This window comes from Aulonocara sp. 'chitande type north' Nkhata Bay, linkage group LG2 (assembly GCF_057382095.1).
Source record: "Aulonocara sp. 'chitande type north' Nkhata Bay isolate Kocher_YH1m ecotype deep benthic linkage group LG2, A_spYH_male_GT1.1, whole genome shotgun sequence".
NCBI lineage: Eukaryota > Metazoa > Chordata > Actinopteri > Cichliformes > Cichlidae > Aulonocara > Aulonocara sp. 'chitande type north' Nkhata Bay.
Window position 1 is genome coordinate 24,099,387 of NC_141345.1, and position 16,618 is coordinate 24,116,004.

A 16,618-nucleotide genomic window follows, 5' to 3' on the forward strand; every position below is an offset into this window, starting at 1 on the left:
CAATTTACGAGGGGCAGCCAATTAGAAGAAAGTCGGCATAAATGGAGGGCATATACACTACCTGCAAACCAAAAGCACAAAGCACTGTTGAAGCACTGATAAACACCAGGTGTACTGTAATTTCATCCTTGTGGGTGCAGAAACATCTGCACATTATTTAAGTAATGAAGCATGTATGTAAACTTCCATTACACATTGTGGAAGTGTGTGGATTAGCGTTCTCCTAAAAGGAGCCTGCTTCCCCATTTTTGTGGATTAGCTTGCAGAATGTGGTCCTGATCACAGTCATGTGAGTTACACAAGACTTTAACTGGTCGCACCGAGGGCTCGTGAGGCAACGCCGAGTAGGAAGCACAAAGTGAAAAGCTGGGTGATGATGTGCGAGTCATCATTAAAGAAAAAAAAGGAAGCAGCAGATTCAGTTTCATGTAAAAAATAATTAAGTTATTGAGCCACACACGGGCTAAAGCATCTTCATATCGTTATCCACTGAGCTAACAAATTTTATGAGGGCATTTTATTAGGGGCATTACACTACACTGTAAATGGAAGCATTTATCATCAGTGTGATCTTATGTTATGATTGTGGGGTGTTTGTAGTAGAAAGAAGACTGCACATGATGGTGAACGTATCAGGTGAACTATCTCTGGCAACTCACCAGAATCCCACCAGGCTGACTTGAATAGGTGCATTCATCCATGGGAACCTCTGAAAAAGGCCAGGCAGAAAAAAATGAGTGAGAGGCACAAAAGCGGCAGAGAATCTGAGAGCGGCCTCATGCACTCGGGGCTTTTGGTCTCTCTAATATGTGATCATAAAAAGGAGCTAGGCAGTTAATGATCGTCTAACTTGCTGACATTTAATGCAACAAATGCATTTCTCATATTTTGTCTTAACTCAGGCGTGTGCTTACCCTCAGAAAGGCCTTCTTTTCCAAATGGTTCATTAAAAATGGGGGAATAGCTGAAAAGAGAGGAAAACTGATTTTATTTCTGAAATTAATAATAATATCTGAAGCCAGATGTTAAAGTGAGAAAACACTTCCATACCCATTCCCGGAGAAGCCATGAGAATCCTGGAAACCACAACCTGAGAGATGGCCTGCTGCGCAGCCTTTGATGACTCTCCTAACCTGTTGTCATTTTCATCCATTATAGGTATACCATGCTGAAGCTCTCTGAAGACAACAAGCAAAACTGGTAACAGTTCTGGAGATAGATGACTGTGAATGCTGAATGCTCTGAATAATATGCATGGAAATGCACAAGACCTCCTGCTGAAGAACCTGGAAACTGAAATGAAATACAGCAACAGCTGGGAAATAAAGTGGAGGAAGAGGCTGTGTAATGCATCTTACTTCGATAAATTAAATGTCAGGAAACCTGTTTTTCATGAAAACAACTGAAGTGTTCTTATAAAAGTGAAAACACTGAATGCAATTTCACTGCATGCTGTAAACCATGAACAGCACATGTATGAATTTATCATATCACGGGGACTCCTCACACAGATGGACGAACTCCCCGTTCTTCATAGTAATACATCAGAAACAGCAATGAGCAGACAAATATTTAAGATTTAATTAAAGTATGGAAATCTGAGTGTATGACCTGAAAACACAGAACAATGACACCCTCTAGTAAACTACACATTTTCAGTCATTAACTAGTTGCTTATTAGCATTTATATCACTAACCTTTTTGCACTTCTTAGCACCTTTGTCTGCACGACAGCACATTAGGTTTTCCATCAGTAGCCTTCTACCTACTGCTTACAGATACTCCGCATGAATTATGATCTTAAAAGACTTTCCTATCCAAATAATACCAAAAAATATCACTCAAAGTCATGTCTCTTAAACTGAGAACATGTTAACAGTTCTATAGTAAAGTCTGGACCTGATTATCCAATGGTGTAGAGGCCATGCAAGACGCAAAAGCCCCAAAAGCATAACAGAATTTTATTTTCTTAAACTTTATATCTTGAAATCATTTCAAAAGCATTTGATTTTTTTATCATAACAAAATGATATCATTGGTAGAATACAGTAGTGCAGTAGTAGTAGTTTCTCCCCTGCGCTACCGAGATTAGCAGTCACTCCCAAACTCAGCTAACTATCCTGCATACAGAACTTCCAAAACAAAGGAAACAAGGAGAAGTCGAGATATCAAATGACAAAAATGGAATCTGAAAGTTTAAGGAAAATTCCCATTTCTTGTTCAACATATTCAGAAGGAAAGAAAATAAATGGCTCTTAAGTTTGAAGTTGCTGAGACGTTAAAGCAGGGTGACACCCAAGTAGCAGCACCTCACAATCACAGTGGATTTATAATCTGAAACTCTGATTGAATCCAAATAAAGAATCCATGCGGGCCCTTATCAGTGAACGACCTGCTGCAAGCATCCAGGAAATATTTCTGCTTTCCCTGCATTATTATTTTTTTCCAAAAAAGAGAAAAAAAAAGATGTTTTAACGATGCCTTTTACAATTAGAGACATCCCAAATGTGTGCGTTTCCAGGGAAAAGCTTTCTGGGCATTAATTACTGTTTTAATACCCATCCAGGAGCAGCACTGTGAAAAAGAGCAACAGATAGAGGGAGAGACAATCAAAATAGCATTGTCCTTATAAAAACATGAAACAGCTCTGACTGCTTGATTATTCATTATCATTTCACTAAGGTGCAGTGTTCTCCATTTATAACTATTCCTGTATGACATTGAAGAAAGGAAAACAAATCATCAGAACATCAAAACAAGCTGAGCCCAGGGTTCAGTAACTTGATGTTCTGGTCATGGTTCGTAACCAACTTGGAGTTTGACACTATTAACACACATGAAACTTCTCTGCTCTTCTCAAGTTGTCAGTTCATTATAGCACAAAAGTACTGCAGTTAGGAGAACTCAGGACGATTTAAATAATGTCATCAAGCCAGTGTGTCGCTCCTCCTGTACCGGAGGTATGACACTGACTCTAATCATATCATCTTTGAGACCGAGCGAATCTTTAGTATAAATATTGCATTAAGAGTGGATGGACAGATGGACAGACCAGTGATCTTTACCTTTGTCGCATCAGCGGGATGTTGATACAGTTAGCAGCAGCTACAGCAGCAAATGGAACAAACCGTCCGATCAGCGGTGAAACGTGCTGCAGCGGGAGGAAAGGAGGAAGCTCAGATGTAAACATAGCTTGAAGAATTCACGCCAATATTTCAGATGCTTTACAGAAAGGCCTTTCTGCCGCAAAGTCCAAATAAAAGCTCGCATGACAACATGATTACTGAGCGTGATGCTCTAAACAACATGGGCTTTCAGTGAGAAACAATTCATGTGTGGCTAACTTCATACCAGCACACCCACATGTCTGAAGTCAAAGCATTAATAGGAGATGTAGGATGGGGTTAGATGAACTGATACCTTTGTTAGTGCATTTAGTCCTAGAGCGGTGGCAACTGCCCCCGTGGTGGCAGACACATAAGCTGTGCCAAGCTGACTGCGAACAAAAGAGGCACCGGTCACGTCACACAAACAAAAACCACCGTCCACACCAGCACTGTTAAATTAAGGGGTTAATATGTGCCGGCATCAGCGCCAAAGCAGCTGCCTCTTACCCGACGGTTATGGGAGCGTCACCACTCCTGTTGGTGTAATTCACTATTGCGTTGAAAGACTGATTGATCCACTGCCAGAACAGCACAGCAGGAGTTGTCCTGTAAATTGAAAATACAGTTTGAAATCATTAAAAATGTGCATTACTGGGTGTAAACAGATATTTGTACTCTCCTGTGTGGGAATGCCATCATCCCAACAAGCACCAATAACACTGGCTCCTTCTATAAGCAAAAACAGCAATGCTGCATGCACTACACCAGCCCTGTGAAACTTTAGCAGCAAAATTTAAACCAGCATGTGTGAATTTCCCTCGAGGACATGCTCTGCTGCTTAAAAAGAAGCTATAATAGGCCTGGGTGTGGCTGTGACAGTCTGACAATTAACTCGCACATGATCTTACTTATAAAATGTCATCATGCATCCAGTGATCGTCATGTTCATTGGAACCTGTGCCGACATGCGGCCTATCAGGATCATCTTCTCTCCAGTGTCGGGATGGAAAGCTGAGTCAAAAACATACTTGGCTCTCCACAGTTCATCCTCCGTCAGCCCTGGAGAGACTATACCTTCCCTGCAAGACAGCGAGCGTGTAAAATCATATTTCTCGTTTTACACCGGCAGTGAGTTTACAGCCTGTTTCTGAAAAACTGGGCGGGCTGGTTACCTGTAATCGGTGATGATTTTGTGCGCGTGTGCTAGTTGTTCGTTTGTCAGGAGAATGTTCCTGGGATCTGTGACGGTGAAGAAATGTTTAGCCCGACCCACAAATGTGCTCTGGTCCCAGCGGGGCTCCTTGATGTTTATGGAAGTGGATAGCTCGGCTGCCATTTTTATCTGGGGAAACAAAATGTTACAGGCGCAATAAATGTATCCGATTTTGCACATGGTAATACTTATCATAGTCGTTTTCGTTTCCACACTTATATTCCTGGACTACAGCAGAGTGGCTGTGCATGAGTCAGTTTGAAATAATCTTGGGCATTGATAAAATAGATGGATGAACTGCTACCGTGTCTCTGCTATATTTGAACCTTCAAAGTGGTTTCTACCACAAGTAGAATCACACACACAGATGTACTTTGACAAAGTGCTTTCAAACATTCTCACACACACTCTGATTAATGCATCTCGGGCAACTTGACGTTCAGTACCTTTTCCAAGGATGTGTCAACATGTGGACCGGAAAAGCTGGAAATTAATTCACCAGGGCCCTGCTCCAGCACTTAGCAGAGGAGTTAGCTTCCCTTCGGGCTTCATTTCTCTTGCAGACAAAAGTCAGCAAGGGAGGACTGGCGGAGCACAATGCTTCTTTTGCCACGCTGCTAATTCAGCATAATGTGACTAAGTGAGGGCTGACCTAACAGGAGGACTGCGAAACACCAAATTGCAACTGGGCACACACACCAACTCCCAGTCTGAAAAGCACCCTGCATGTATAGGACAGCTGGGAAAGTGGCATTTTTAACCAAAAAGTTACAAACTGAGTAAAGTCTGTGGCTTTATTTGCTGTAACTGGGTACTTACCTAAAACTTTATTATATTAATTAGTCTGAAAGCAGACAGAACTGGCTTGCAATGGAAAAACACCAGTGGATGGGGGTTTTTTTGTGGATGTGCATGCAGCATGCTGTTCCAACCCAGCTTGATCTGGATTTGTTCTTTGCCTCAGATGAACAACTGTGAGAAGGCATGCAGCAGCAATGAACTCGAACTGAAGCATGGCTGCTGGATCGGCTTAAATAAGAAATCTGTGCAGTACAGAAAGCATGCTGTCGCTTTAAATTGAATTAAACTCAACGGGGGTTCTCACGAGATGTCAAAAAGCCTTCGGTGGCCCAATAAGACACAAAATTACTGCTGGAAAGAGATTAAAGGGCACTTCCTGGCCTCAAACCCCCGAGTTAGCGTGAATAATATGATGCCAAATCAGTAATAAATGCGCTGTGAAAGGAGTGAAGTTTGTACCGACACGGCCTTTGATCCATAAACGCACAGCTGGTTCTGCCCTCAGTCTCAGCCAATCAACGGCGGCCTGAGTGGCTACACATTAACCTGCAACTCCTTACAATCAATTGTTATGTATCCCACATATTTCAACCCCTGTATCAGCCTGGTATGTGCTATAATACAAAACGCGGCTCTCTGTGCGTGGTCGCAGGGTAATAACATGCCCCCTGAATGGATACGGTTTGTTGTCCAACCCGACGTAGACCAGTTAAATCTGGACTGTAACTGGAGGTGTTTCTGTGATCTGAAGAAGAAAAAAAGGCGCCAAAATCTTTCCCCAAAACAATGAAAATCAAGGTGCGACCGTTTTAAAAATGGCAAATTAGCCACTACATCTGTCCAGCCCGTTAATTGTCCAGCTGTGCGCCCCAGATTCAACTAGTATCAGCCTGCCACATCCACACACGAGCAGTGGGATCCCGAGGAGCAAAAAGCTGTCTGATCACTGCTTGACACGTCGGACACACAAGCGCACACGGCACAAAACTGTCGGTCCGTTTTGGGAAACGAGCACAGGTTACTTACTGCACTGTGGTCTCCGGAGGTCCGCAAGAGGAGTCCCTGAAAGGCTGCGGCCAGCTAATTTTCAATGCAGCAGTGTCAGCTCGGCCGGAGGGCGCACAGGAACCGCGAGGGGCTTCACCGACAAAATAAAAGCCTTGCCTCGCTTCTTACTAGGGAAAAACATCTTATAATGACAGGGAAAAAAACACGCAGTGTTGATCCAATCTTTCGCAAAGCAGCAGGAGCTGTGATCAGCAGTCTGAGGGGAGAAACTGAGCTGCAATCCGCCAAATCCTTTAAATCATGCTTTTATTTTCAGCACTACATCCGCCGGTGCTCTGTGAACTATCGCTACATTGATTTTACAGGCAGTAAATCAGTAATATCTGTTAAAACTTCGGAGGATTTCCACACATGCACGTGTAATAAGCGGATATTAATAGTGGTCCATGACATGTGCATGAAAATTAAAGCAAACGAGAGGTTATTTGGTTAATATCAGAAATGCACAATAAAAAAGAAAAGTAAAACATCATGCTGCAAACAATGTCCTACCTTTTTCCATGTTAAAAAAAACTGTGCAAAAATCCTGTTTTAGAAATTAAATAAACAAGAAAAACAGATGTTAAAATGACCAGTTTACTGCAAATAGTCCACTCACAATAAAGCTCATTATCAGTGTCTGAGCTGATCACCTGCACCGATTTTGGGTGTCTGTTTCCATCTAGTGGTCACTCCTCGGGAATAATGTCATAAGCTGTACAAAAGGGGAAATAAATGACACAGCAACTCCAGTTTTAATTTTTTTTATAGCTGTGAGTGCAAAACATTAAGTTATATTATTATTTTTATTTATTTTACATCTGATGTCATTTGTAGCAGTATTGCCTAGTTAAATGAAATACATTAACTCCCATCCCATATGGAAAAGAAATAGTAAAAACTTATATGTGATTACTCATGAAATTGGCCACTTTCATGAGTAAATCATATAAGGCTTACATGATTTACTCATGAAAGTGGCCACTTTCTCATTACTTTCATACATTGTTTTAGTAAGTATCCAAAACATACAAGTTTCATTATATAACTTTTCAAGGGATCTTATATCTGTTTTCACTCTTATATGCTTTTCATACAAGTTTCACACAAGACAGATACAAACTTTATAAGATTTATATATATCTTTTCCGTATGGGATATGAGACAGCAGAAAGAGAACTACTTACACTATAACGGGATATAAAAAGAACAAAGTTTGTCAGTGCCATGTGATAAAAATCAAATACAAAAGTGCAAAGAGAACATACTCGTTTCTATCATCTCACAAAATAAGCACTTTCGCTTCGGTTACAAAAAGAAAAGAGTTCACATTGTATGCACTGCAACCTTTTGTTTGAGGCCATGCCGAGTGAAAGATGCAGCGTATATACTGTATGTGGCGACACACTCTGCTTATCAACATCTAGTCGTTATTCTCAGCGTTAGTTCATTCATGTTTCCTGACAATCCAGCAGGTATTATGACAGTATTGTTCATAGTAGCAATCATTTCTAGCAATTAAAACATCATGCACAGAGAGGAAGGAGTTAAAAGGACGGTGGTGTTCATCTAGACGTTACAGTTTCCATTTTATTGTAATTATGGCACACATTTTCAGGGGAGAGGGATTGAATGCTTCTTTTCCCCAAGCCTCTGTGCAGCCCATTACCGTTCTTAGCAGTGATCTTTACAGGAAATAGTCCGGCGTACGCCGCGTCACGTGGGGCTCTCCTCTGCGTGGTGCAGGGTCAAACTGTAGGCTAAAACAAACAAAGGGCAGGGCTCTCGTCATCTCATAGACTGAATAATAAGGTTTATTTATTTAAGTCAGCAAAGTGAGATTAATTGTTTAGCCAGCTATGTCAACTTTAAAGTCAAGAGTTTCTGTGTCACAAAGGTAGCCTGGCTAAATCACCATGGTAACCTATGCTGAATGCTCAGCCTGGTCGAGAGCAAGTTATGTTCTATCGGCTGAAAGTGGCACATTTTCCCTGACTCTTTTATTTACAGTAAGTTTATTATAGATTGTTAAACTGCTGTTAAACTAAAACCACTGAATGAAGTGCAAACATTCCCGATGCATTACCACAGTAATGTACATGTAATTATTTATGATGAATCCAGAATGCACACCAGGAATATTCGTTCAATGAATAACATTAATTTCATTAATTTGATCTGCCAACAGTAACCTTTAATGCTTAAATGGATCCAGTTTAAAGTGTTAGAGCTCTAATGTGCACCCATCACCTTAGAAATGAACAGACAGCAGCACTGAGACTGCACTCAGCCATAAAATTATTAACTTGAATTAAAATGTTTATTTTACTGCTCTGTGCACTAAATTGCTAGATTATGTTCATTATAGACTAGTCATCACCACTTTATCATTATCATCTGATAGCATCGATGACTGAAGTAGGTAGCACTCACGGGGATCATTTTGTGAGGAAGAAGAGTCATATGACATAAGGGGTGACTTAACAGCGAAAGTTGATAACCAGGTGTTGCTGAGCCAGCTAAAGTAATGAAAGACTGGCTTTGTTGAACTTTGTATGTAGCATCCCCCCCTCATTGCAAAAAGATATGTTTGCATTATTAGACATGACAAACTTTACTTACAAGGAGTATTTCAACGTGTCATCAAGCTCCATGATTGCTGCCTGGTTTCCACAACGATAGCAATAGTTTGGTGCACTGAAGATCGTCACTACATTGCGGTCGTGGCACCAGTTATAACCCTAAATCAAGACATCAGCTTCATGTTAGCTATTTTATAGCCACTGACTGTGAAGGGTACATCTGACGAAGAAAAAAACAGAATTACTTGTAGTACACAAACAAAGTCAGAGTACCTCCATAACCAGCTGGTGGGCTCTTGAAACCAAAGTGAGACCGTTTGCGTGGTTGAATGTCTCAGAAATGTCCTGCCCGAAAGTGTAGCCAGCACCGCGTGGTGATATGCCCCAGCCACCGCGGTCATCAGGATCTGACCATAACAAGTCACACATTGGACCCTGAAAGGCGAAGGGAACGCCAGTGTTGTTTAGTGCAATTTCTATTCAGTAAAAAGAACAGAGTGAGCATACAGTGATTACCTACAGACTCCATGGTGAACTTTCTTGAATGCGTATGCCTACACTAAAGCAGTCACAGCTGGGATATTTCCTAAATTAATCTCTAAACATCTCTAAAAAGCATTTACGTAATCTGTGTTTACCTCATGAGGAACCTCCTGCAGGCGATCCAGCGCTCTGATGTGTTCCAGTGTATCTATTGATGGGGATAATCCTCCATGTAGGCAGAATATCTTTCAAATAAGAAATATGAAATAAACAACACATAACAGCTCAGTGCACCTGTCCTTCAGGTTGGGTCTGAAAAAACAACATTACCTGGTTATCTACCAGCGCGGTAAGGGGAAGATAATCAAACAGATCTGTAAAGTACTTCCAAACGTTGGCATTTCCATATTTCCTCAAGCACTCGTCGTAAAAACCGTACACCTGCGTGATCTGTCTGCTCTCGTGGTTCCCTCTGAGAATTGTGATCCGTTCGCGGAACCTTACCTACGAAGAAAAACACATTTGTAATAGAAGTTTGGTGCATCAATCCAAATATTGATACGGGTATCAGATCGAAACTAGCACAACAGGATGGATACTTTGCTTCTATCCTCTAAGGTCAGTAAATTTATAAACATTCATCTCAAAAATCATGACACACTGCTCTCCCCTCAATAAGATGCCTTTATACACTAAACGTATCAGTAATACTGGCTTTGTTTACTTGGAATTGCATCAATACCAAAATTTGCAGTTCTGCACAGTTTTACTTCATTAAAAAATTTAAGTCCATATCGATGTTAAGATTACTTTTTTTGAAATACCTTAAGAGAAACCAGAAGTGTAACAGTCTCCACAGAATAGTAGCCTCTGTCAACATAATCTCCCATGAAGAGGTAATTAGTGTCCGGAGATTTCCCTCCAATCTTAAACAGCTCCATCAGGTCGTGAAACTGTCCGTGGACATCTCCACACACTGTCACTGGGCATCTCACCTCCTGCACATTGGACTCTTTTGTCAAGATCTCCTTGGCCTACGCATGAGAACCAAGAAAACAGGTTAGCATGTACCAGAATGTGGTGCAGTTTGGGAGCCTGTGGAGTACACAAGTTATTAATAAGCCAGATTCCAATATTCCTGCTTTTAAAAAAAAATCTGATTATTAAAGAGTTTTCTTGTGTGCTTCTGTAAGTGCACTTTAGGACAAGCAGTGGGCGTAGGTAGGGAAAACATTCGCAGGCATCCCCCCTCCATCTTCTCGGCTTGTCTTAGAAATCCACAGCATGCAGCTACAGTCAAATGGTGTGCTCCTGTAAGGCCACATGCAATAACGTCTGAGTCCAGGCAATATTTCTATTAAAGGAGCCATTCGGGGGGGGGGGCTGTACGGGCTAAGCGTCGGCTAGCACTGCGGAAAGCTAATAATGTGGGGTACTAATATTAAGTCGCCTGGTAAACCTCACCTTTTCGCAGAGGACTTTGACCTGATTCTCTGTCAGCTGCTTGCACTCGTTCAGTTGTTCGATCCATCCGTCCAGCTCCTTGGTGAATGACTTGTCGTCCATGCCTGCTTTGCCGTCAGCTAGCGAGCCGACCAGCTGTAAAATTCCTCGGGAAAATATCTCGCTATTTCGTTACGTTTCGGTGTCTCTGCTACGCTACGTCCTACTGACTGGAGAGCTCTGGTGTATTCGCAGCTAGCGCGTGCATGTGCGTGTGCTCGCACGCGGGTGTGCTCCTATCCAGGGGCGGATAAGAAATTTTCTTAGGGTGGCATGGAAATCAAACGGGGTGGCAAAATCACAGCCATTTCTTTACACATGTGCAGGTAGTGGTGGTTTTTGATATGGGCGACATGGGTGGTTGCCCGGGGCGGCATCGCGGCGGGGGTGGCATCATAGCATCGGCAAAAAAAAGTTGCTTGCACCCATGCTGCCCCGACATCATGCCAGCGCATTTTGGGGATTGCATGGGAACCAATCGGAGTAAAGGCTGGGTTTCCTGGGTTGTGTGAAATCCCAGAAAAAAAACCTATACAAGGTGTAGGTCTATTAGTTTCTGTTGTGGGGTTGGGTGTTAATACTGGAGATGCAAGATGGACAAGAAAAGGTCAAAGCCATCAGGTCCTTGGTTTATAAAAAAAATAGAGTAAAGAAGAGGAGAAATGAGCAAAAGATACAGGTAAGCAGATGTGTCTTTGGATAAAGGCAGGTATTATGTATCCTGAAACAAGATAACATTCATTAGTAGGGATTGGGAAAACTTTGTTAGCTACCTTTGTTAGCCACTTGGCTATGATAGTAAACAGTAGACAGACAGATGACACTGATGTGGCTTATTGACAGTGTTGGGACTAACGCGTTATTAAGTAACGCGTTACAGTAACTACGTTATTATTGTGGTAACGAGCACGGTAACTAGTTATTATGCCAAAACCAGGAACGCGTTACTCGTTACTGGGATTTAGATAGGGTCGTTACTCGTTACTTCGTGTGGTGGCTATCGCGGAGCTTCCACAGATTCAGTAACATTAGCAAGTGGGGGAGGCCAGCAGGTGGATGAAGGAAAAGGGAGGCAAGAGGAGAGACCCGAAGTGGCCGCTGGTCCGAGAGTGTCAAGTGAACTGAACTTCAGGTAAGAAGTTATGACCTGCAGTCCATCTGAGTCACATATAAACCAAGTTTAGGTGGAGTTTATTTTCGTACTGCGTGCTAGCTAGCATGACGGAGTTTCTATACAGCTGGGTGGGTGCTATGTTACTGATGTTGAACTTTATTTTGTTCATAAGGTTAATTATTAGAGCTGCCAACCGTTCCTTAAAAAACGGAATCGTCTCTTATTCAGAGAAAATATTACGCGTTTCTTATTGAGGTGAAAAGGAACAGTTTGTCCTGGACTTCAGCTACAATGAAAAAGACACAAAGCTGGATTTATTCTGTGTCTTTGCTGCACAGCTGCCTCTTCTCCTCTCATCCTCTCCCCCTCCCTCTCCTGTTTCTACTTCAATCATGAAACTGATCAGTGATCAGCTGATCGGCTCTCTTGTTTGTTTATCGCCCACTTTGCGCCAGAAAGAGGAAACCAGCGGATGTCGCGCTAAACAACAGCAGCACGTTTAAGCTTGATCAGCTGTTGTTAGAATTTATTTAATATTAATTTCTAGTATCAGCTGATGTTTGCTGGAGCCACAGCTGCAAAAAAGCTGCTGGTCATGATATCGGTTTGGTTATGTGATGAGATGGAAACATGAAGATGAAACCAGGAGATGTCCTTACTGAATCATCAGAGCTGTGATGGAGAAACAGGTTTACCTTTTAGGTGACATGAATGAGTTGAAGGGAAGTTATGAACTGTTTCTGAGAGACAAATAACACCAGGATCCTTTTCTAAGTAGCTGACAGCTGGTAACTGTGCAGGGGCGGGTCTAGCAAAGTGTTGCCAGGGGTCCATGTAGGGAATTAAAAGGGAAAGGGGGGCACAAGGAAATGCTTTCTTATTGTCATTTAAAATGTCTCAGTTTTAAAAAATAATTATCTGAGTCTTACAACAAACAATTGATAGATTAATGCATATATACCATCAGAACAGTGTACATCACTGTCACAACAGCGTTTGTTTTCATTCAAAGGCTTTATGATTTTCCTATAATGGTGGGCCGGTCTCTAGTCATATTCCCCGGGATGATTTTTTTTTGTCCCAGTCCAGCTCTGTAAGCAGCTCATCTTCAGTCTGGCGTTACCTATATCTTCCTATTCAGAAGGCAGAATTTCCGAGTTCTGAGTACAATCGAAAGCACCACGACTGCAGTTTTTGTGTTGGATGTAAAAAGCAGGCTAGAATCATGCGGCGGTCAACGACGGTCCAGGCGTGGGATTTCTCTCGTGGAAATGTGCACATTATTTTTTTCCTTTCTATTGGTAGGTGGCACAGTGCACTTGTGGCAAGTAAGCAAGCTAGAAGACTGGCAATCTTGTTGGGTATCCAGTTACGGAAGCAACACATTAACAAGAGAATTCTGAGTAAAACTAAAGTTACTTTCCCTAGTAACTAGTTACTCTGAAAGTAACGAGTAACTTGAAGTAACTGAGTTACTTTTGATAGAAGTAACTAGTAATGTAACTAAGTTACTAATTTAAAGTAACTTACCCAACACTGCTTATTGAATGTTTTGGACTGTGTTTAGCATAATATTAATTAGCCATTAATTGGGAGAGGTGTATTGTTGATTTGTCTGCTATTGTCAGTGTATGATGAATTATAATGGCTGTTTGTTGACCATTTGCATACTCTTGCTGAGGGAGTGCTCGCCCAGGGCACCAAACAGGCCACGAACGCCCCTGTGTGCAGGTGTTACATTCTGTAATATGTGTTATTTATGGTTATAATACGTCAAATGCTATAAGTATGCACATTTCATATAAACATAGTCTGTGACTTTCTTTAGCCCATATTTCAGTTACATAAAAAATTTAATTTTGATTTTATGCACTGTATAGCATATATAATAAATAAGCATAAGTATAAAATCCAGAAGCTACACAAAATGAGGTGGATCAGTTAGAAATACAAGTTTAACTTTTCACACTCTTTTTATTGAATAATCAAAATCTTATATGCTTTAATTTATACAAGATGTCAGAAATCCCCACTGCCATGAAGACTTGTTTGTTTGTTTTTTCTTTTACCAAAAATTTACTGGGTTAACCCTCTGGGGTCCAGGGTATAATTAGTCGTTTTTTATTATTTGTGATTTTACCTCTATATTTCAACTGTTTATCTTGCCTTGTTTGGTATCATGCTTTTCGGCACAATCTCGCATGTCTAAATAAATGTAAAGTTATTTTTTCATTTTAACATACTGTATTAACACAACTGATTTAAAATGACACAAAAACCCCATAGAATCCAAGTAGGCAAATTATTTGGGGGGTTTTGCAAACAGTAAAGTTTGCAAAAAAAATACCCCAAAATGCAGCCAATGGCTGAGCCATTTTTGTACAAAAGTTTAAAACCACTACTAAAACTAAAATTAAAGAACAATAGGGTATCACAATAAGATGTGACAAATTATTTGTGCTACTCCAAAAAATGCTTTGTTTCCAGCACAAGACAGAGGAGCACATCCAGCTGGAGACACATTGCAGTCTACCTTTGGTGGCCTCTGTCGCATTCACTAGTGCCCTCATTGTTTTACACACAAAGCAAAACTACACACCAAACATGCCAAATGTCACAAATCTCTCACATCTCAAAGCTCGCTATGGATATTACTGTCTCTCTCTCACTCACTCTCTCTTGCCACTGTTAGTCCCAAAACCTGTTCCCTGTTCCTAATCAACCGAATGCTGATTGGTCAACATGGTACATTGGTGCATTGATGCACAATAGGAAAGGGGTTGCATTTTTGTCTTGTTTTTTGTGTTTTGCTTGCAAACAGATAATGCTTGCAAGCGGTGTTCTTAGAAATCACAGTTTTTACCATTTCCTCCTGCGCTAAATGTAGTATTCAGAAAAAAGCATCACATGTGATGACCCTGGTTTTCTGTGGCCTATCAACACATATAGTTTGAAGTCCATTCAATTTCAACACAAGTTGAAATGGAGACTCAGCGTGGCTGCGTCTTGTTGCTCTGTCATCTTTAATCAGTCATGTGATTTGGACACGCCTGCACATCCATCGACCTGAGAGGGTTAATAAAACTCACCTTCATTCTTACGTTCATTTTTAATTGGTGGGGAGGGGATAACACTATGCCATATATTCAGTTTTATAATGTATATTCAATGTTCATTGTAGCTAGGCTCAAAGTGGTAATGCTATTTTATTTTAATAAACAACATTGTTATTGCAAGAGATTATTTTATGGTGGTAACTTCCACCCCATGCCACCACAGTAGGTCTGCCCCTGCTCCCGTCAAATAACTGCGCAAACCACCATGTCAAAAACATGCAGTGATTTATTGAAATGTGCAAAAAGTGTTTTGGATCATTGTCATGTTGAAAAATTAAGTTGTTGCCAGTCAGCTGCTTTCCAGATGTTATTGCATTGTGGATCAAAATCTGAAGGTACTTTTCTGCATTCATAACTCCATCAGTTTTGTCAAAGATAAGAAACACGGGCCGAAATACACCTCTAAACCGTAGAAGAGCCTCCATAGTTTTAGAGATGGCTGTAGACACTCACTGTTGAACCTCTCTCTCTGACCTCCTCTGTACATACTGATTTGAACCAAAAGTTTCAGATTTGGATTCATCACTCAATCAGACCTGTTGCCACTGAGTTTCAATCCAGTTCTTGTATAATGTGACATAGCTCATCCCTTTTCCCTGTATCCCTTACTGAAGAATGGCTACTTGACAGCCATCCTTCTAATGAAATCATTTCAGAATCAGAAATCAGAATCAGAAAGGGTTTTATTGCCAAATGTTGAGCAGGTTTACAACATTAGGAAATTGCTGCGGTGCTTCAGTGCAAACATACTGTCATAAATTACGCTAAAATAGACATGAAAATAAAAATAAGAATAAGAATTAAAAGTGCTAAGTAGATAGATATATACATGAGTGCAGGTGGTGATCAGTGCTAAACATGGAATGATGCAGTGAACACAGCGTAGGGTCATGTGTTAGTGGTGGGAACAGTCATACGATTTTTGTTCATGTGTCCAACAGCAGAGGGGAAGAAACTGTTCTTGTGGCGAGAGGTTCTGGTGCGAATGGACCGGAGCCTCCTGCCTGAGGGGAGCAGGTCAAACAGACTGTGTCCAGGGTGAGAAGGGTCAGCTGAGATCCGAGCTGCACACCCCAGTGTCCTGGAGGTGTACAGGTCCTGCAGAGATGGGAGTCTGCAGCCAATCACCTTCTCAGCAGAGCGCACAACACGCTGCAGTCTCTGTTTGTCCCTGATAGTGGCTCCAGCGTACCACACGGTGATGGAGGAGGTGAGGATGGACTCGATGATTGCAGTGTAGAATTGCATCATCGTCCGTGTTGGCAGGTTGAATTTCTTCAGCTGCCTCAGGAAGTACATCCTCTGCTGGGCTTTCTTAATGACGGAGGTGATGGTGGGCTCCCACTTCAGGTCCTGGGTGATGGTGGTACCCAGGAAGTGGAATGAGTCCACAGAGGTGATGGGGGTGTCAGTCAGGATGATGGGGGGGAGTGGGGCTGTGTGCTTCCTGAAGTCCACAATAATCTCTAATAGGGATGGGTATCGTTTAGGTTTTATCCGATACCGGTGCCAAATCGGTACTTTTGAAACGGTGCCGGTGCTTAAACGGTGCTCGAACCGGTGCTTAAAGAATGGAGAACACAAACTTTGTCCAAAAACCTCTCATGTTCAGCTGTTTTTGTTTTTTTTTTGTAAAAAGATAACAATGTTAG

The 16,618-nt window shown here is 41.5% G+C and overlaps 3 protein-coding genes across 6 annotated transcripts in view; 1 reads left to right on the top strand and 2 right to left on the bottom strand.

Annotated features, from left to right (window-relative positions):
* Nucleotides 1-1,331, top strand: part of atp7a (ATPase copper transporting alpha) — a 25,019-nt gene extending 23,688 nt beyond the window's left edge. Inside the window, exon 24 of the mRNA XM_086311983.1 lies at nt 1,159-1,331. Coding sequence (XP_086168109.1) covers nt 1,159-1,172 — 14 coding nt within the window. The 3' untranslated portion in view covers nt 1,173-1,331. The remainder of the gene's footprint in view (nt 1-1,158) is intronic.
* sfxn1 (sideroflexin 1) overlaps nt 1-6,291 on the bottom strand; it is an 11,486-nt gene extending 5,195 nt beyond the window's left edge. Inside the window, exons 1-9 of one of the 2 annotated variants that reach the window (XM_086311996.1) lie at nt 6,148-6,291; nt 4,280-4,449; nt 4,016-4,186; nt 3,615-3,713; nt 3,421-3,496; nt 3,066-3,151; nt 1,051-1,178; nt 915-964; nt 660-709 (exon numbers count right to left, since the gene is read on the bottom strand). In XM_086311996.1, coding sequence (XP_086168122.1) covers nt 660-709; nt 915-964; nt 1,051-1,178; nt 3,066-3,151; nt 3,421-3,496; nt 3,615-3,713; nt 4,016-4,186; nt 4,280-4,443 — 824 coding nt within the window. In that variant the 5' untranslated portion in view covers nt 4,444-4,449; nt 6,148-6,291. Of the gene's footprint in view, nt 1-659; nt 710-914; nt 965-1,050; nt 1,179-3,065; nt 3,152-3,420; nt 3,497-3,614; nt 3,714-4,015; nt 4,187-4,279; nt 4,450-4,766; nt 6,110-6,147 lie in introns of those variants that run through there. The other variant, XM_086312005.1, reaches the window with a different exon arrangement.
* Nucleotides 6,292-6,603: 312 nt separating this feature from the next.
* On the bottom strand, nt 6,604-10,955 carry LOC147337858 (serine/threonine-protein phosphatase 2A catalytic subunit alpha isoform-like). 3 transcript variants are annotated; one of them, XR_015131547.1, is made up of 9 exons: nt 10,698-10,955; nt 10,058-10,267; nt 9,564-9,737; nt 9,389-9,478; nt 9,024-9,185; nt 8,791-8,909; nt 7,838-7,928; nt 6,822-6,883; nt 6,604-6,715 (listed from the first exon to the last, which is right to left on the bottom strand). XR_015131547.1 is itself a non-coding variant. In XM_086312026.1 (8 exons), the coding sequence occupies exons 1-7, from the start codon at nt 10,797-10,799 to the stop codon at nt 7,856-7,858; spliced, it is 930 nt and encodes a 309-aa protein (XP_086168152.1). In that variant the 5' UTR covers nt 10,800-10,955; the 3' UTR covers nt 6,801-6,883; nt 7,838-7,855. The 3 variants fall into 3 exon arrangements, 2 of the variants coding, with proteins under 2 accessions (XP_086168152.1, XP_086168144.1); XM_086312026.1 differs by lacking the exon at nt 6,604-6,715 and having other exon boundaries at nt 6,801-6,883; XM_086312018.1 differs by lacking the exons at nt 6,604-6,715; nt 6,822-6,883 and having other exon boundaries at nt 6,898-7,928; nt 10,698-10,954.
* Between the last annotated feature and the right edge of the window lie 5,663 nt (nt 10,956-16,618).